Genomic DNA, 19,695 nt, shown 5'->3' on the forward strand with positions numbered 1-19,695 from the left:
CGAGTATGTATTTATTCCTAGTGGCTGTGTAGTGCGCTATAGAAAACATAGTTCCTTGTGTTTCAAGTGCAACGAAAGCTACAAGTGAACTTCAAAGACAGACTCGGGTACAAAATGATCAAACAATTTCTCCGACCGCTGCTTTTGGTTCGTCCGCTTCGCTGTATGGTGGATGAACGGTTCGACGTGCGCGTGCACGGTTTACTGCCCGGGGTTCGAGTCACGCTGCACGCGCAGTTCCAGTCTGAGGATGGGGATTTTTGGGAAGGTTTTGGTCACTATGTTAGCAATGAGACAGGAAATGTCACAGGTATATGTAAATAATTTTAATGAACGTTAATGTCTCGTCCAGTTTTTGCATTTTTTGGTGCAACAGGTAAGAACTAATGCACAATTTGTTGTGTTTCAGTGTCTAAAGATACCAGTCTTGGTGGATCATATGATGGAGTTGAACCCATGGGTCTGCTGTGGAGTATGAGACCTATTCCTGGAAGCAGGACAGGCCTCAGGTAAAACATTCCAGACAGAAAATAACATTTTTTTTCTTCAGTGTATCTAAATACAGCATTACTGATTTCTAGTTTAATTTTAATATGACATTGAGTGGTCCTTCTGGCTCAGAGCATCCTATTTTAGGCCTACTGTAGGATGGGAAAATTGAAGGATTATTGCCAAGTGTAATGACTTCTTATCAAGTACAAATCGATAATGTGAAATTCAGTGCAGATTGCAAGGGCTATAAAATAGAAAATAACAAAATGCATATTTCCCCTCAAACATTCATTTATTGAGAAGTGATTAAAGGAAAACGAAATGGCAAACCCCATTTTTATTTGGAATTTAAAAGTCATCTTTCTTAACTTCAGCATAATGTGAATAGGTTCATTTGGACTCATTTGAACACATGTAGCATTATTTGCTTTTAAAGGTATTGCAAGCTCATCAACAAATCATTGGTTTAAAAGTCCACACATATGTAGAAATACATATATCTAGATGTTATTTTATTTTATTTTATTTATTTATTTATCTATCTATCTATCTATCTATCTATCTATCTATCTATCTATCTATCTATTTAATTATTTTAATAAAATGGATGTGTAAATAACACTGAGAATGAACACAACAATTATCTTCAAGTTCATACAAGGTTGATGCGATCTTTGTAAAAAAACTTAGTAGTTACAATTTAATTGGATTCACAAAACAAAGTCTAAAGGTTATCAGAATAATAGTTGATTTTGTGATAACAGTAAATTTGTCAAATGCGTACATTATTTCTATGCTTTTCAATTACCAAGGCATTTCGTAAACTTTTACTCAAATTTTGCACTTCACAGACAGATTTTTTGGATGCATAAGTTGAAAAACACATGTAGGTAACTGAATATAATAAAATTGCAGGTAAATGAGAGTGTGAATAAGTGCATGGTGGTTCAGGGTGTATTCCTGCTTTGGGTTCAGTGCACTTGGACTCTGTGCTTAAAATGTTATTAAGAATTTAAATATGTGCACAGTCACCTTGTTATGAAACAAATTTCATAAGAAATATTGAAATAAAATCAAATGTGCGCGTCAAAATACTTGTGTGGCATGAATACAGTATATTACTCAAGTGACTCATCTTGTCATTGGCCTGATCAGTGACGCAGTGAATTTTGTGTTTCTAAGGCTTATATTTTTTGCTCCTCAGTGTACTCAGCAGTTTATTTTACTTTTCCTTACACTTATTTTTGCAATATTGAGTGACTTTAATGTGACTTTAATATTGCTATTTCACTCTCCATTGAAAAACAAAGATGAATTATTGGCAACAATTTCAGATAATGCTTACTTGTGGACATCGGCACAGATCAGATATTTCTGACTTCTGTCATTTGTAAAGAAATTCAAATCTGCCAGATTTCAGTTTTAATCTGTGTGTGTGTGTGTGTGTGTGTGTGTGTGTTTACACATATGAAAGGTATAGGAAGAAGGATGTCCAGGCACAGACTGACCTACACATATCTGTGTACAAAGGCCAATTAACAGACAGATTCCAAGAGAAAACACCGATAGCATCAGTTGTGGCACAGCGGTGGTACATGGCCCCTGGTGTCCTGAGAGTTGATGTTACAGAGAAAGGATTAAAGGGGACCCTTTTTATCCCACCAGGTATAACCCTTCTGTAATAGGAGGTTAGATGGATGAGATGAACTTGTGACCGTGTACTGCAGAGCATATACTTTTCTCTAGGTCCTGGTCCTTTTCCAGCTGTGCTAGACCTCTGGGGTGGAGGAGGGGGTCTAGTGGAGTATCGCTCTGCTCTACTAGCATCTAAAGGCTACGTCGCATTATCTTTAGAGTATAGTGACCAAAAAGATGCTGTTGGCAAGCCACGGACTGTGGGGATAGAATATTTTGAGGTATTGGACTTTATATTACAACATATGGGTAGTGTAGTTGTGAATTTATAAAAAATAAAAATCACTTAAATGAACTGTTACAACATGGCATCCCTTGTAATTTCTTAGGCAGCCATCAATGTGCTGAGGCAACATCCACAGGTGTGTCCTGAAAGAATCGGCATTTTGGGTTTGTCATATGGGGCTTTTTTGTCCATGCACATGGCGATATTTTCTTCAGTGATAAAGGTAGACCAGGACAATATATTTAATATATATGTTTTTTATTATGACAGTACCTTTGATTTAAAAAATCATTTGCTTAATTAAGAGACTCATTTGAATGTGTTTATTTAGAATTTGTATTTGTATTTTTATTGGTGTTTTAATGCGAGTTACTTGCTATTACTTACTCTTTTTCAGCCCAGGTGTATTGTCTGTATTAGTAGTAGCCATGTTCTACCTGTCAGTGGATCAAGAGTTGATATGTCAGGACTGATAAAAAAGTGAGTGATAGAATGACAGAAATCCCAACACATGCTTATACCTACAGTTGAGCCCAAAGATTTATGTATAAAAAGACAAAAGATTTGTAAACAATCATAGTGTATACAAGCATACCTTTTACAAATGCACACATTTCATGTTGTCATGCATTACTTGTGTATAGTTCATTAGTATATCTATCTATATCTATCTATCTATCTATCTATCTATCTATCTATCTATCTATCTATCTATCTATCTATCTATCTATATATATATATATATATATATATATATATATATATATATATTAATGTGTATATATTAATGTGTGTATATATACATGTATATATATACGCACACAATTAATAAATAAATTACAGTACTTCCAATACAACACAGCAGTTGTCTTAAATTGTAGATATTTATTTTTTGTATTTTATCCTGCTCGTTCCTAAGAATGAGCCAGAAAATGCGCTATGATGAGGAAAAGAGGCAGATTTGGCGAGAATCTCTGAAACCAATACCAGTTGACACTCTGAACAAACTTGACGTAAGGGTTCATAAAAGAGTATATATTTTTTAATGTTCTGAATTTTTGCAGTCTGAATAACAGTTTGTTTTAATCAGATGGGTCGTATTAAATGTCCTGTTTTATTGATTGTTGGGGAAGATGATCAAAATTGCCCTGCATCAGAATCAGCAGATGACGTGAGTAGAGGCACTTGTATAGTTTTCGTGATCAATTTTGTTCCACACCACTGCACAATTTAAATATTTTTTTAAGCATTCATTCAGTCTTTGACTAAAAACTGACAAGTTTACTTTTCTCTTTTAAAGTAAAATAATGGAGTTGTGGGCTTCCACCTATAGCACCTATAGCATAAACGTGATTTATGGTGCAGTGTCCAACTCACCTGTTTACCCTTGTCCTATTTCCCATATCAGATGAAGCAGATGATGGAGCGAGCTGGTAATAGTCACTTCTTGACCGTTCTGTCCTACCCAGGAGCCGGCCACCTTATAGAGCCTCCTTACACTCCACATTGCCGAGCCAGTAACTTCATGATGGCAGGGACAGGGACTACAGGTTACGTATTGACCGAAGAATAATTAACTACGCTAAATTAAATATGCTGTGCTCTTGAATTGACCAGTTTAGACCAGTATGACTAATAGAATTGACTGATAAAGAGTTAAACATTTTCACAGCGTGAATTTTACCTCATCATCCTTGTTAATTAAAATAATGTGTACAACAGATTATTTTCTCAGAGGCTCTTTAGTAGGTTTACAAACACTGAGCTGATCACTGCACAAAAATACTAAGTATTAGTTAAAACGTTGTTAACAAGATTACAGTGGATTGAATTTTAATGGTTATTATGGATTTTGTTGCAGTGATGGTGCTGTGGGGTGGACAGACAAAGGCTCACAGTCAAGCTCAGGAAGATTCCTGGCACAAAACCCTGGCCTTTTTTGAGCAGCACCTCTACAGAAACACAAGCAATTAAAGTCAGATTTAATCACATTTATTCCAGAATGTAGGTGAAAAAAGAATCTTCTTCAGATTTCATATCATTTCATATCATGTTGTGTCTTAAATTAGCTATTGAAAAACAATAATTGGATCATTAATCACTCACTCTCACTCATCTTCTACCGCTTATCCGAACTACCTCGGGTCACAGGGAGCCTGTGCCTATCTCAGGTGTCATCGGGCATCAAGGCAGGATACACCCTGGATGGAGTGCCAACCCATCGCAGGGCACACACACACACACTCATTCACTCACGCAATCACACACTACAGACAATTTTCCAGAGATGCCAATCAACTCAACCTACCATGCATGTCTTTGGACCGGAGGAGGAAACCGGAGTACCCGGAGGAAACCCCCGAGGCACGGGGAGAACAAACTCCACACACAAGGTGGAGGCAGGAATCGAACCCCCAACCCTGGAGGTGTGAGGCTGACGTGCTAACCACTAAGCCACCGTGCCCCCGGATCATGAATCTATGGTTCAAATTTCATTTAAAAATGGAATATGATCCAAAATATTTCAAAGTTTTGATAAAGGACTGATCTGATTTGCAGAGGACGGATTTGGTTTTGCAGTCTGCAAATTTGTAGCTGGTGCTTATGTACTGTAAGGGATGCCTTAGTTATCTTAGTGAGTTCTCATAAGTAATATCAACTAAACAGAAAGAAAGAGGCCTTGACCTCATTTGCTTATTTCTTTAATCAGCTAGACAAACAAAGAATATCTTAGAAAATGGATTAGTAATAAATGTATGGGTTAATAATAGAAGTTGTAAGTTGATATACCTGGTTTCTGCTCTGATTAAGTGACTTGATCAAAATTTGCATAGTTCAGTGCAGCTAAAAAAGCGTGTTACAAAGAAACATGAAAGAATCAGAGTTGTAATGTGGATCACATGCCTTCACTGATTTATACAGTACATGGACAATCTTTATGATATTTGGATATCATAAGTGTGCTACACAGATTACATAAAATGTCTCATCAAAAACATGATTCAATTGCTTATACTTAATGTAATTTAGACATGTTTCTAATTATTGGTTATTATTATGTAGTGAGAATGTGAATCAATTCATTTAATATTCTTGTGATCCAATTATAATTTAGGTTCTATTCTGGGCTGTGAAATTACATATTCATTTTATGTTGGATGGATGAGAACTAATTTTTTTAGAGGAACTCAAGTATTCTGAAAATCCTGTTCTATCAAATCATACACTCACTGTCCATTTTATTAGGAACACATGTACATTCATGCAGTCATCTAATCAGCCAATGATGTGGCAGCAGCACAGTGCGTAAAAACCATGCAGGTATCAGTCAAGACAACATGTGATCTCTGACTTATCATGGCACGGATATCGGTACCAGTATTTTATAAATTACTGATCCCCTCACAACAGTTTTTAGAATAAAACATGTGAAACTCAGTCATTTCACATTGTCAATAAGTAAAGAAATCTTAAATATATTCACAATTCATAATGAAAGCAAGCCAGCACTAATCCAAAATTAAAATATAAGACCAGCCATTCAAATATGACAACAGATATTTATTTGTATAAAAGGAGGATGCATTGTAATGGCTCAGCAGGTGAACAGGTTTGCCATGGCATCTTCTTTCACTGCTGCAGAGCACTTTAGAGACAGGATTAGGTGACTGGTAAGTGATCAATCTGGTCTCAGTGTGCATTGAACCTACAGGAGATTTCAGGCTTAACACTTAAAAATCTGCCATGTTGCAGGTTGCTTTTAGAGCCTGTGTTGTTAAATGAACCGAACTGGTGTTGATTTCATCTAATCCTGGAAAATCCTGGATTTTAGTGAGTATCACCTGACATATCAAGGTAAATTGGATTTGCTGCTTTGGCTTGAGCGGATTGCAGGTTTTCCCATTCTCCGTCAGCCCTGCTCTGTATGCTCTGTGGCAATGAGACTCACTGAAAAGCACATGCAACCAAGCAACCATCTGTGGACAACAGCATGACAGCAAAAAAACAAACAAAAAAAAAAGAGGTCAGCCTTAGAAAATATTCCAAGGATGTTTACTGAATAGAAAGAGTCGTGCTAACGATGGCGTTAATTAAACGATTAAGCAAATTGTAAACGGTAAGATTTACATTTAATTGCACATATTTAAAACAATTTATAACCAACACCTAATTTATCCTATTTGATTTATTTATGGATTTACTGTATTCCCATCATTCCTTCTTTTTTTCTATTTCTGTCGACTTTATGCTGTTTATTATCTGTGCACAACAGCGACCCCGTTCGTTCACAGACAGGTAATAATAATCTAAAAACTACAGAACAACAAAAAAATAGTCACTTCGACTACAAATCCCATAAGCGCCGTAACGTTCACTGCAGTACGTCATGACGCACAAACGTAAACAAAGACGATTCTGCTAGTGTGCTAGCTCAGTTACTATACCCAGTTACATCTGATACGTATTAGCTCTCCTTAGCACTGTTGCTTGTTGTTTTTTCGTTATTATAACACCAGTTTTTGCTGTCACTCTTTTATCAAGAACAAGATAGTAGCGATAGTGAAATATTTCCCATTGATTTGCCTTTAAAACCGGAAACATGGCGGTTTCTGAGTGGCGTTTGTCGCTGAAGTTAATAGATCAGCCTTCTCTTCCGAAGTCAGTGCTTCAGTTCCCAGAGGCTGAGCCCGGTGATGTCCCACCTGGTCAGTATCGTGTTGCGACTCTTAAGCAGCTCGTTTCAGTTCAGATACCGGACGCGATTCCAGATCCTGAGCTTATAGGTGAGTCAATCACCTTTTTTAATCGATACATTTGAACCTGTGTCATGTGAAATGCTTAAATTCCAACATATGTACATTTCAGAGTTGGTGTATTGTGGCAGGAAGCTGAGGGATGAACTGACGTTAGACTCTTATGGGATCCAATCAGGATCAACAGTCCACATCCTGAGAAAGTCCTGGCCTGACCCTGAGATCCACCCAGGTAAGCATCTGTCCTGACACTGACTTGTAGTAACACCACAAACACAACACTCTGTATGTACAAACCACTATAACTTACTGTATTGTACTGATAGCAGACTGTCTATAAATGTCCCTGTACTGTATGTGCATTACTGACCATATTATGTTAATAATTCATAGTATTGTTTTAGTGAATTATCTCCCAGTATGACACTTTATGTCTGCATGCATTGTTTACACTGTGTCTTTTGTGTAATGTCTTGTATTTTTGCACTGTCTTTTGTCCTGCACTGTTTGCACCAGGTTGCACAGATGCACATTATGTATCTAGGACTACCTTACTAAGTCCTTATAGCTCTGTCTTTGTTTTATGTAGCATCATGGTCCTGGAGAAACGTTGTCTCATTTCACTTTGTACTGCAACAGCTATATATTGTTGAAATGACAATAAAAAGCTACTTGACTTGTCTGCATAAGAATTTCATTCTATATAAATTCTATATTAATATAATTTCATCCATCTATCCATAATCAGTAATTGCTTTATCCTGTGAGCAGTGTTCATACACCATGAATGTGATGCCATGAACACACACATACACACTCATTTGCACCTCAGGGAAATTATTTGTAGCTAATCCAACTTATTGGTGGAAGAAATGTGCTGTCAGGTAGATTGGCTTTGCAAAATTCCAGTGTGTGAATGGTGTCCTCTGATGGACTGGTGTCCCGGATATATTCCTGCCTCACAGTCAGAGTTCCTTGTATAAGCTCCACATCCACCACAGCAGTGAGAAATGGGTTGGATAAAATGGCTACTGAAGATAAACGAACAAATTGTTCAACTGATCTAGTAATCTTACTAGATGGTAGAGCTGTGTTTTGTGTATATTTATTAGGTTGTGTATGCTTTTAGGTTTAGAGCTTAGCAGGTTTTCATTGTCAGTCCAGTTTGCAAAGATCTTTTTTTTGTCCTGTTTTTCAATGTGTCTCCTTCTCGTATTATTTTAGATCCCGTGGACAGGGTGACAGCCGCAAGAGAATTCCGTGTCCTGCAGACAGCTCTTCACACCAGCACAGCTTACAGAGACTCAGTATGATTAGCTTTTGTACCACTCATTTATTCTGTTTGAAGGAATTGATTTGTTTAGTAAAGACTATATTTTTGTCTTTCATTCAGGTTTTTAAGATGCTGAACAACAAGGAGTCTTTGGATCAAATCATTGTGGCGACACCTGGTTTGAGCAGTGATGCAGTCGCCCTTGGTAAGGCTTCCTCTTTATTTTTACCTTTTGAGAACTTGCATTTATTGTATTTTTAGTACACTTGTACCAAGAAGTTTCCTTGATGCTGGAATGTACACAACTGACACGATACAATACAATGTGCATGAATAGACAATTATTTACAGTTCTACTGTCAATGAGTATACTATTCCTACTGCTTTATAATATGAAGTTTATTCTTTTAGCTGTGCTTCAAGATAAGGACCTCTTTGTGCAATTCTCAGATCCAAACATGCTTGACATGTGAGTAAATCACCGGGACACTTTAAACCCTACCCGTGTTTCATTTCTTTTCTGCCAGTATGCACTTGCAGCTCCATGTTCTGTCCAGCTGAATTACACAGTTCTTAAAATAATACAAGTAGTAAACTAAAAGTAGGTTTATTTCCCCATCTTCCTATGCCTCCACTAGGTTGATTAGTTCTCACCCAGCATTGGTTAATGCCATTATATTGGTGCTGCATTCTGTAGCTGGCAGTGTTCCCACCCAGCAGAGTGCCAGCTCTTCTAGAAATGCATCCTCCAGCTCCTACAGTGAGATGCCAGGTAAAACATGGTTTTAAATAAGATCTTTTATTTATATACATCTTTAGTGTTTTGCTGCTAGGGCAGGACAATATTCTGAACAAGTGTTGATGGTCTGCCAAATGGCGTAAATGTAAATGGATGTTGTACATTCCAAAATATATTGTAGCCATTAAAAGTAACTTATTTAGAATAAATTCTGGGTACATATTCCTCGTGTAGAATCCTAAGGGGTTCATTATACACGAGGAAACACTGGTGCTACATACTTAAAAATAACTGTATTCTGATTGCTGGCGTTTAAAAAATGTATGATATACGGAAAACGATACTTGAATCAGCTCAAAACTACTGAAAATCACAGTTATATTCAGTCTATAATCCTGGTTAAGGTGAAGTAAATTCTTATTTTATCTGCAGGTGGTTTTCTCTTCGAAGGAATGTCAGACGATGAGGACGAATTCCAGTCTGTAAGCCATAATACAAGTCGTTCATTTAAAGACATATTTATCATACAGTTGCATTATGTTCTTTTCACTCAGTTAACAGTCCTGATCTGTTACAGGGGACTCGCAGTGGGCCATCCTCAAGTTCTGCAGGTTCTTCGGGCCTGAGGCCTGCTTCATTAGGTTACAGTGGCGCAGTAGGTCCCAGGCCAATCACACAGAGTGAACTTGCTACAGCTCTGGCCCTAGCCAGCACTCCAGAAAGCAGTGCTGTTACACCTACCATAGGAAACCAGGTACGTTATTTTGTTCAATTGAAATTATTGAGTGAATGCGAAGACTAATAGCAGTTACTCTGTGAAAGATACAGATATTTGTTTTATTTAAATAACTTTAGGAAATATAGAATATTAAGTGGCAACTTATTTAATTCATAGGGTGATTAATATATAATCGTGTTTTTGTGTGGTTATATTTATCTTCTGAATTTGTTCATTTATATTTAAACATTCTGACTAGGGAGCTTCTTCGGGGGTTTCCCCGATCCCTGCAGGAACTCCAATAACAAATGACCTTTTTAACCAGGCACTACAGCAAGCCTTACAGGTGTCTAACATATCGTCTCTACAGGTGAGTTCCCTCAAATGGTATCATTATTTATAAATGTTTTCATAAGATGTGTAGCCTGGTTTGTAGTTTATTTGATTTCAATAACAGTAAGTATCGACTTGTTTTATTATTAATATATGCATTTTTTAAAACATTAACATGCAGCTAAATGCTCAAGGTTAACTATTAATGATAACCATAACTTAAATGTGCAAGAGCTAATTTTAAATCTGACATTAGGTGGATGTGGATATGTGTTTGTTTAGAGTCAGTGGCAATCCCAGCTCCAGCAACTGCGTGATATGGGAATCCAGGACGAGGAGCTGATTCTGCGAGCCCTACAAGCCACTGGAGGAGACATCCAAGCTGCCCTAGAACTCATTTTTGCTGGGGGAGCTCCATGAAATGATGCCTAATGAAACAACATACTGTGCAATATGTGTGCAGTTATAGCTGTACGAATAATTCATAAATATTTTAACTAGAAAAGCTAGTTAGTTCACCCCTTTTTTCTGATTATGCGAACTCACGTATTTTATTTATTTTAATGTCACTAAGTATCTGAGTATACAGTCCAATCAAGAATTAGAAGCATTTTGGCTCCAGATTGTGAGTTTGATTCTAGACGATGCCACAGCCACCTCAAATTGGCAGTGATTTCTGAATGGGAGGGATAACACACTGTCAATCACAGAGCCAATCATGGGTGTCGGTGAGCTCCTGCATGCAAAAAAAGTGCAGATAACACTTTCGTCTGTGTTACTGTATGTTGTCCTGTATGTTCTCAAAAAGATTTGGTTCACGTTGGCTGGCTAAACATGTTTTAAAGGAAACATTTGTTGCCCTTCATCCTTCCTTCCTGGTTTAAAGCACAAAACAGAAAACTTTTTTTCTAAAATAAAATTATTAATTTTAAAATTATTGGTCAAATTGCAATCAATATTTTGGGTAGACAAAATTTTGACACCTAATCGCTCTTTTCTTTTTAGCAACAATCTTTATTCTTATAGAGATATACAGGTCCTGGTCTGTTCTTCTATGCAAGAACATGTTTAGCCTCTATATATTCTTGTACATTCTTGTGCATATGAACTTCAAATCATACCACATAATTTCTTTTGGATTAAACTCTGGTCATTATGAAAAATACTTCTAAACCAAACCCAGAAATATGTTTGTTGAAAGCTGTATCAGTGAACAGGTCTGAACCTCCTGGCAGAGGCAGCCAGGGTTTAGGCTGAAATATCCTGGAACAAGCAGAACCTAAATGCTATCAGTCTTCATCCACTGGACCACCATTTTCTGAGATAATGTAAAGTAGTGTTTTTTTCTTGCAGTGATTGTTACTTGTTATTAAAGTTATGTTCAATTGTTAATTTTTAATTGAAAAGTAAACTGTGGGAATCAATTCACATATGATACAACGGGACAGGTCCGTAGAGACTTTTTCCTTTTCACATATATACATGTACTTTTAATTATATACACTAACAATAATATAATATATAATAACAAGAATGTGTTTATATAAGTTCCTCAGCCAAAAAAATAATGCTGATACTAATCAGGAGCTTCAGTTAATGCTTACAAAAATCAGAATGGTGATGAAGATCTCTGTGATCCTAACCCTGACATGGTTGTTGGTACCAGATGGGCTGGTGTGAGAATTTTTGGAAACTGATGATCTGTTGTGATTTTCACACACAATAGTCTGTAGCATTTACTCTTCTCAACAAGGTCTTTACCTCAACAGAGCAGATCTGTGTAAACTCTGTAGACACTGACGAATATCCCAGGGAATAAGCGGTTTCTGAAATACAGTTAGGAAGAACATAAAGTTCTTGACCTATATCTACATGATATAGTTATTTAGCATTTTCCAGCTGCAACATGATTGGCTGATTAGATAACTGTATGAACTGTACCTGGGTTCCTGAATCCATGAGTACACATACATAATTGAGAGAAAATATAATTATGTGAACTATAATTTTAAGGCAGGGTGGCAATGATTCTGTAGGGCACTGCATTATATCCTGATAAATAAAATTTCAAAAGTATTTTTGAATTCAGAATGTTTTTTGGAGTGTGTTCACATCTTGTCACGTGGATTAAAACATTTTTGTATAGTAGCATTTAAAAGGACTAAGAACACACACACGATATTAGCTTCTAGCTGATACCATAAAAACTCTTATCAATATTAATCAGACTCGATTAAATTACTGAAGATTACATAAGCTGGTCTTAATACCCTACAGTAAAAAAGTAACTAAATTACATGAACACAAGTGTTATTAGAATATCGTTGCCACCCACTGGTGGTGTGAACACGGTTGCCATGTTTGTCTTAAACCCTTCTTTACAAAACAGCCTCCATACCAGGAAGAGCCATTCATTAAGTATTCAGTTAATCCATGACTAAATCTTAGTTTTCTTGCTTTTCAATAGTATCATTGTTATTATTAAAATTTCAGCCGGTTTTGAGTGATATTATGTTTACATAACCACCCAGGTAGGTGAATAGGATGTCAGTCTGTTGCAGAGAACCGTGAACGCGCACTAATGCGCGTTCACACAGTGATCACGAAATCTAATGACAACCAAATGTTAATGTACACGTGCATAAGGGGAAAACTTTTCTTTTTTTTTATCAGTTTCTTTTTATAATGTGTGCCTAATACTGTCTGTTTCACACTTATTCTAGACTTATATAGATTATTAGAATATGTAGTCTGGTCTGTTTATTCTTTGAGTACTTCTTGATGGGATTTTTTAATTATTATTTTATTATTATTTATAATACATATTATTTTTTATGTATTCTTTCTTAAAATGAGGCTAAATTCTTTTAAAAAAATGTTTACAATAAGAATATTTGCAATTTTTCTCGTGCAACAATTATTCTGGTGTTGAATATAATATGCATTATATCTTGACAAGAGATGAAGGATTTTGAAAAAGCATATCTGGCAACCCACACAAAGAAAGCTAGGATAAAAACAAATAAAACTCGTTCGTCGAGGACCTCAATGTGTTACTATAGTTAAAACAAGTTTATTTACAATCCTGTATGGTGTTTCAACTAGTGGGGTCCTTATCCTCAGTCTCAGCCTTGTGCATGAATGAGGTTTATTCATTAACTAAAGCATTCTGATAAGAGTTTTTACTCGTGAACTTTGTTTATGTTGATCCACTGCTGAGCTACTTAAACACACCGAATCGATCCGTTCACACTAAAGGTAAGTCCTAGTCTTCTTCGGTTGTGGTAAGTAACTCGTATACGTGTTTATACGGTTGTTTTTCAGCCTTAGAAAATGACCAAGCCGTTGCTTTTGGTTCGTCCGATTCGCTGTATGGTGGATGAACGGTTCGACGTGCGCGTGCAGTATTTACTGCCCGGGGTCCGAGTCACGCTGCACGCGCAGTTCCAGTCTGAGGATGGGGATTTTTGGGAAGGTTTTGGTCACTATGTTAGCGATGACTCAGGAACTGTCACAGGTGCATGAAAATCGTTTTCACGTGTCTGGTTCTTAAGTTATCAGACCATGTGTGCAGAACTAATGCACGATTTGTTGTGTTTCAGTGTCTAAAGATGCCAGTCTTGGTGGATCATATGATGGAGTTGAACCCATGGGTCTGCTGTGGAGTATGAGACCTATTCCTGGAAGCAGGACAGGCCTCAGGTTGAACCAAAGCCAAAGCAGCTCTATGTATCTTTGTACTGCTAAATCAGTGGTCACTCACTACAGTTACTTCTTTTTTTTTAAGATTTAGGAAGAAAGATGTCTACACGCCAGTTGATGTCCACATATCTGTGTATGAACATCACTTAAATGAGGGATTCTGGGAGAAACCTCCTTTAGCATCAGTTGTGGCACAGCGGTGGTACACTGCTCCAGGAATTCAGAGGGTTAATGTTACAGAAAAAGGCTTAAAGGCAATACTTTACATCCCAGCAGGTATCACTGACAGGGTTAGACTTTGGCTGTTATAGTTTTGGGGTGATTCTTAGTGTTTTACTCTCTTAATGTTGTTTAATTGTTGCTTAATGTTGTTAATGTCTGGAATGTTTTTACTTATGATATAATATTGTGTAAGTAAGTGATTTTTGCATGTGATAAGTAAAATACTCTACAGAAAGAGACAAAATTCTTCTCTAGGTCCTGGTCCTTTTCCTGCTGTGCTGGACCTCTGGGGTGGAGGTGGGGGTCTAGTGGAGTATCGCTCTGCTTTACTAGCATCCAGTGGTTATGTCGCATTATCATTGGAGTATATTGGACGAGTAGATGCTAATGGAAAGCCATACCAAGTGGACAACGACTACTTTGAGGTATTTGCCTCTAGAATTATGACATTCGTGAAAGACTGTTGATCAATTACTTAATATGAATATTGCAATAAATAAACAGGCACAAACTTAAATAAATCTCTTAGACAGCCTACACTGTGCTGAAGCAGCATCCACAAGTTTGCCCTGAAAGAATTGCCATTCTGGGTTTGTCTTTTGGTGTCTCTGTGACTCTGCGTATGGCCGCATACTCCTCAGTGATAAAGGTAGGCCACGCCAAACATTTCTAACATTCGTGTCTTCAAACTTGTCTTAATTATATGTTGACAACCTATGGACATGTTAAACAATATGGGTGTTTGTTGCAACAAATGACTAAACTAAAAATTAGTCTTAAGTCATGTGACTTGCTCTTCCTTTCTTTCAGCCCAGATGTGTGGTGTGTGTAAGTGGAAGCCACATCATACCTGTTAGTGGATCATTGGCTGATGTCTTTGCTGAGATCAAAAAGTGAGCAATAAATCATGAATGTTTGTGAAAAAATAATATAAGCGGCTATTTTATTATATAAACTTGAAAAGTGTGGGACTGTGCGTATTTAGCTGTCTTGAGCATTTGATGATGGTGCAAAGTTGCACAACACTTATATAGCATTATATATAGTACTCAGCAGTTAACCAAGGCACTTAAATAGACCGTCTTAGATTGCTTGCTTGGATTTTTTTATAATATTTCATGCATAACTTTTTTTAGTCATTGATCTGTTTTGACCTACATTCATACAGCCTTGCTGGGCAGACAGTTGACAGAAAACTAACCTTTGAATGCAATAACAGTTTTACATTTGTTTTGCTTCATATTGTTGAACAAAGTTACATTCACACAAACAGTGACTCACAGCAACAAAGCAACCAGAGACCATTTATTTCCAGTGAGAATTGGTGACATCCTGGGGCATAATTGACAGTGACTGTTGGCAGACGGATGTGTTCGTGTCCAGCAAAGCAGGCCCATTCTAAAGTGGACTACAATAAACAAGAAAATTCAATCTAAAGCCTTCCAAGAATAGTGGAGGCTGTTGAATTTGATGATAATGCCTTACTAACCTTCCTAAGAGGTGATCAACACTCATACTGGCTGCATAGTGTATCATCTCTCAAGCCAGGATGGATGATGAAACAACAAGCTTAATGACCTGGATATAAACTACATGCTTAATTAAAGGTCATCGACCCAGCAAATATTCACTTCTAGACACATATCTACTTACCAGAGTAAAAATCTTGCAACAGCCTGGGCATGACAACTGAACAGCTGTTGAATTTTTAAGTTATATCCTACGTTATAGTATCACATTCATCCTGTGCACAAACACAATCGCTTGACTACAAAGCCAGGTGCTGCAGAACAATCAGGGAAGAGGGAAGGTCACCTAATAAAATAGCCACTCAGCATCCAAAGCATACACACACGGTTTTCTGTCAGATTTTTCCATTCTTGTCCTGTTTCAGTGACAATTTTCCTGTATTCTTTTGATTTCAAGAAATCTCAAAAACACCCGCTATGATGAGGAACAGAGAATCATTTGGCGAGATCTCTTGCTCCCAATACCAGATGACCCTTCAAAGAAAGTTGAAGTAAGATCCATCTGAGAAGTTTGCCAAAGGAATCTGATCACTGTTGCATGCATTTTCTACTGTTTTGCATATTTACATGTTTGTGCTCTTTTCTGTGACTTTCTTTAACTGTGTATAAATTTTGAGCAGATGGGTCGTATCAGGTGTCCCATTTTATTGATTGTTGGGGAGGATGATCAAAATTGGCCAGCAATGGAGTCTGCAGAAGATGTGAGTAGGGGCATTGAATCAGTGTTTTATTCATTTATATTCACAAGCATAAGAATAAAAAAGTAAAAAAAAAATTATAAGAATAAAATATTACATTGTAGCCTACCTAAGCTCTCAGGAATATAGCATATGGGTTTTTTCATGCATATTTTAGATCAAGACCATTATTAACTTAAATAGAAAGCAGTCAGGGAGTTCCCTGGGGCTTTAAGTCATTTAATATTTCTCCTAGCCCACTAAATTGCATAACCATGGGGTTCCAGCTCACACCTATAACAGTGCCTTCCCTTCTCTCATCTTTAGATGAAGCAGATGATGGAACGAGCTGGTAATAGTCATCTGCTGTCTGTTCTGTCCTACCCTGGAGCTGGCCACCTCATTGAACCTCCTTACACTCCACATTGCAGAGCCAGCAACTTTATGATGGGAGAGGGAAGGAAAAAAGGTAAGCCATCAAAGAATGCATCAAGGTTTGAGGAAAATACAGACGTCACATTTGTCATAAAAATAATTATTTATATATAAATAATTATCAGCTATTTCCACTGATTGGATTGTAAGAACTAGATACTGGTGATTACATTACTTTTAAATATTAAGACATTTCTATGATACAGGATGTGTATTACAATATACAAGGTTCTGCCTGCAAACATACGGTTCTATTGAATAAATCGAAAAACTGAGTTTTGTATGAAAGGGAGGAAAACCTGAATTTATTCATACTTTTAATGTCTGCAAAAAGGATTTATATAACACTATATGGTTATCTTGATTTTTGTTACAGTGGTGGTGCTGTGGGGTGGACAAACAGAGCCACACAGTCGTGCACAGGAGGACTCCTGGCACAAAACCCTGGCCTTCCTGGAGCAACATCTCTACAGCAACATGAGACATTAACATCAAATATCAATCACATTGAGTCTGAATGCAGTTTATTGAAGAGATTTGTATGTGCAGCAATATCTCTTGTGTCTTGCATCAATGATTACACAGTTGTAGATATAATTAAGCATTAACTGTCCTTAAGCAATAAATCTGAGGTAGTGAGAATTGCAACACTGCTCAAATCCTTAATAGTTTTTATAATAATCTCAGAATCTTGTTAAGCCTATTCAAATGAGTGCATATTTTGCTATACATGATTAAAAACTAAACATGAAAGATTTCACCGGCTATTGAGAATATTAGGGAACATTCGTTCATAAAAGACTGATTCAAAGATGTTTATTTGTCTGCAGAATTTGAAATAAACTTCTATTTAAACCGGACTTTTAAGTACTATTTTTCTTTATAGTATTTAGAGACACTTTAGTCAATGACGATAATAGTGTTTTCATCCTAAGGGTTAAAAGGCCATTCAACATTTTATACCATGCAGCTTGTTGGATAAGATTTTCAACCATTGAGAGCTTTTACTGACTAGCAGCTTTCATGCCTGTAAGAGTATCTGGCTATCAGTAAGGGAAGAAACCTTCCACTTTTATGAGTCTGGTACAGAGGTGGAAATGTATCTATTTAACGTGTTGTTAAAAGTAGCCTTAGTAAGACTTAAAGCATATCAACACTATGTGCTTTCCTAACAGTCTAATGCACTTTAAACACATTTATTAAAAGTATTATCTTGTTATATCCTGCACATGTTCCCAGTATACTTAAGCACTCTACTATCTAGATGGAGCTATTATAAATCTGGAGAAATCCAGATGCAGCGCTGTGTACAGAGATGCTCTATTATTTGTTGTGCCACAGTTCTGAATGAAATGTAAACGAGTTGTAAAGGACTGGCAGTAAAACCTACTTGATATGACAGACATTAGAAATAACAAAGATGATTTTTAATTACAGTCAAACTGTCTCGCTCATATCACCTGAGTCAGCTCCAATTTAATGAGGTCTGTTGCCTCACCTTCAGCCAACTTGATTTTTGTAGCTAGATTTTTTTCTTCTAAGCTTGCAAAAGTAAAAACTGCTGATGGAACAAAACTGCTGAACTGTCAGTAACTTTTACATCATGAAGCAGAATTTGGTTTCTTGTATTCACAGCTTCCTATTTCATTTTATTAGTCCAGCCTCAATTATTGCAGATGTGATCATGCAAACATAGAGGGCGCTCATGAGCAGGGGGTAATTACTACTCCTAATAATTATCCATTACAAATAACTAATTATTTCATTCAAAGCATAAATAGGATTACTTCAATCATTACTAACTGGAAAAAATGTCCTGCAACCCCATTACTCATTACATTACTTTTAAGTTACTCCCTAAATCCCATCAATTGCTTTGCTGGAGTTTTCTTAAATTTTTGCATGTTCACTTGCATTGTGAATTGGTGAACAAGAGAATGTGAATTGGTTCTTTAATATATATATATATATATATATATATATATATATATATATATATATATATATATATATATATTTTTTTTAAATGAAAGTAAATTTCATCAAGATAAACGAAGAAATCTACATGTGCACCCTTGCTATTATAAATATATTACTTGCATAATCAAACTTTTTACTTTCTGCTACTGCACTGTCAGAAATGTTGACAACAACTATGCAAGACATTCTATTTAAACTTTCTCTTTCTTTAACTCACCTCAGACATGTGAGAGAACACATGTACAATAGAACTATCCGTTTGACAGTTTCTTGTCCTCCTGAGCTGGGAACTGCTTCATCTCATCTGTCCTAATGAGCGTATTTATTTTAGACATTACTTGCTCACTTATATGTGCTCATCAGCTTCTATGTCAGCTAGCCTTATGAGCTATCACTCACTGTGTAATTTACTGCATTTCCATTAATAATCAACTCTAGGGCTGGAGTCAGTTTTTCCTCCACAGACCACTTGAGCATTCTCTTCACCCATTTCATGTCAAACCTACATAATCTGCCTTGAGTGCCAGGGTCATTGTTCGATTGCTGCAAAAAGTAGCCGTGAACAGGAGCAGGCAGGTTTTAGAATCACAAAACCAACATGGTTAAACTGAGCGTCCATAAAATACAACATAATCCAGTTACCTAAAATAATTTGGGGATATTTTTTGAATAGTCCAGTATCGACAAATACTAAACAATATTATCTGTAAACAGACAGTGGATCAATAAAGAGATCAAGAAAGAAAGAAAATGTATCAATAAAGACGAGACTAGGTATATATTCAGCCATAAACTATTTTTGCTTAGAAATAATTGATGTTAAAAGGTGGATAAAGCCTTGGTTTGTTAACTAATTTAATTCTCTGCAGTGGACTATCCATATAAAAGGGTTATTAAAAAATTAATAAATAAAAATTCAG

General features: G+C 36.5%; 3 protein-coding genes across 4 annotated transcripts; all 3 read left to right on the top strand.

The window, feature by feature from the left end:
• The first annotated feature begins 13 nt into the window (after window positions 1-13).
• LOC132856875 (bile acid-CoA:amino acid N-acyltransferase-like) lies at window positions 14-4,756 on the top strand. Its single transcript, XM_060886736.1, has 11 exons — window positions 14-310; window positions 410-509; window positions 1,967-2,157; window positions 2,239-2,408; window positions 2,517-2,636; window positions 2,811-2,893; window positions 3,333-3,426; window positions 3,504-3,584; window positions 3,822-3,963; window positions 4,275-4,417; window positions 4,565-4,756. The coding sequence occupies exons 1-10, from the start codon at window positions 115-117 to the stop codon at window positions 4,385-4,387; spliced, it is 1,290 nt and encodes a 429-aa protein (XP_060742719.1). The 5' UTR covers window positions 14-114; the 3' UTR covers window positions 4,388-4,417; window positions 4,565-4,756.
• A 2,032-nt stretch (window positions 4,757-6,788) lies between these two features.
• On the top strand, window positions 6,789-11,629 carry ubl7a (ubiquitin-like 7a (bone marrow stromal cell-derived)). Of its 2 annotated transcripts, none has more exons than XM_060887174.1 (10): window positions 6,789-7,197; window positions 7,280-7,399; window positions 8,392-8,474; window positions 8,561-8,645; window positions 8,852-8,909; window positions 9,079-9,212; window positions 9,612-9,661; window positions 9,757-9,933; window positions 10,223-10,267; window positions 10,513-11,629. In XM_060887174.1, the coding sequence occupies exons 1-10, from the start codon at window positions 7,014-7,016 to the stop codon at window positions 10,648-10,650; spliced, it is 1,074 nt and encodes a 357-aa protein (XP_060743157.1). In that variant the 5' UTR covers window positions 6,789-7,013; the 3' UTR covers window positions 10,651-11,629. The 2 variants fall into 2 exon arrangements, with proteins under 2 accessions (XP_060743157.1, XP_060743156.1); XM_060887173.1 differs by having other exon boundaries at window positions 6,796-7,197; window positions 10,157-10,267.
• Window positions 11,630-13,240: 1,611 nt separating this feature from the next.
• LOC132857092 (bile acid-CoA:amino acid N-acyltransferase-like) lies at window positions 13,241-17,655 on the top strand. The gene is made up of 11 exons (XM_060887071.1): window positions 13,241-13,488; window positions 13,555-13,747; window positions 13,833-13,932; window positions 14,018-14,208; window positions 14,410-14,579; window positions 14,684-14,803; window positions 14,965-15,047; window positions 16,081-16,174; window positions 16,304-16,384; window positions 16,688-16,829; window positions 17,172-17,655. The coding sequence occupies exons 2-11, from the start codon at window positions 13,564-13,566 to the stop codon at window positions 17,282-17,284; spliced, it is 1,278 nt and encodes a 425-aa protein (XP_060743054.1). The 5' UTR covers window positions 13,241-13,488; window positions 13,555-13,563; the 3' UTR covers window positions 17,285-17,655.
• Window positions 17,656-19,695: the final 2,040 nt, after the last annotated feature.

Source organism: Tachysurus vachellii, chromosome 14 (assembly GCF_030014155.1).
Source record: "Tachysurus vachellii isolate PV-2020 chromosome 14, HZAU_Pvac_v1, whole genome shotgun sequence".
In the NCBI taxonomy this organism is placed as follows: Eukaryota; Metazoa; Chordata; class Actinopteri; order Siluriformes; family Bagridae; genus Tachysurus; species Tachysurus vachellii.

What these genes read in the sequence shown, in the direction of transcription:
- ubl7a (XM_060887173.1), top strand. Translation starts at nt 7,014, where the DNA reads ATGGCGGTTTCTGAGTGGCGTTTGTCGCTGAAGTTAATAGATCAGCCT. An exon ending in TCCAGATCCTGAGCTTATAG is followed by an intron (nt 7,198 to 7,279) that starts GTGAGTCAATCA and finishes TGTACATTTCAG; the next exon opens with AGTTGGTGTATTGTGGCAGG. An exon ending in CAGTGATGCAGTCGCCCTTG is followed by an intron (nt 8,646 to 8,851) that starts GTAAGGCTTCCT and finishes TTATTCTTTTAG; the next exon opens with CTGTGCTTCAAGATAAGGAC.
- LOC132856875 (XM_060886736.1), top strand. Translation starts at nt 115, where the DNA reads ATGATCAAACAATTTCTCCGACCGCTGCTTTTGGTTCGTCCGCTTCGC. An exon ending in ATGTCAGGACTGATAAAAAA is followed by an intron (nt 2,894 to 3,332) that starts GTGAGTGATAGA and finishes CTCGTTCCTAAG; the next exon opens with AATGAGCCAGAAAATGCGCT. An exon ending in ACACTCTGAACAAACTTGAC is followed by an intron (nt 3,427 to 3,503) that starts GTAAGGGTTCAT and finishes TGTTTTAATCAG; the next exon opens with ATGGGTCGTATTAAATGTCC.
- LOC132857092 (XM_060887071.1), top strand. Translation starts at nt 13,564, where the DNA reads ATGACCAAGCCGTTGCTTTTGGTTCGTCCGATTCGCTGTATGGTGGAT. An exon ending in ACCCTTCAAAGAAAGTTGAA is followed by an intron (nt 16,175 to 16,303) that starts GTAAGATCCATC and finishes AATTTTGAGCAG; the next exon opens with ATGGGTCGTATCAGGTGTCC. An exon ending in CAATGGAGTCTGCAGAAGAT is followed by an intron (nt 16,385 to 16,687) that starts GTGAGTAGGGGC and finishes TCTCATCTTTAG; the next exon opens with ATGAAGCAGATGATGGAACG.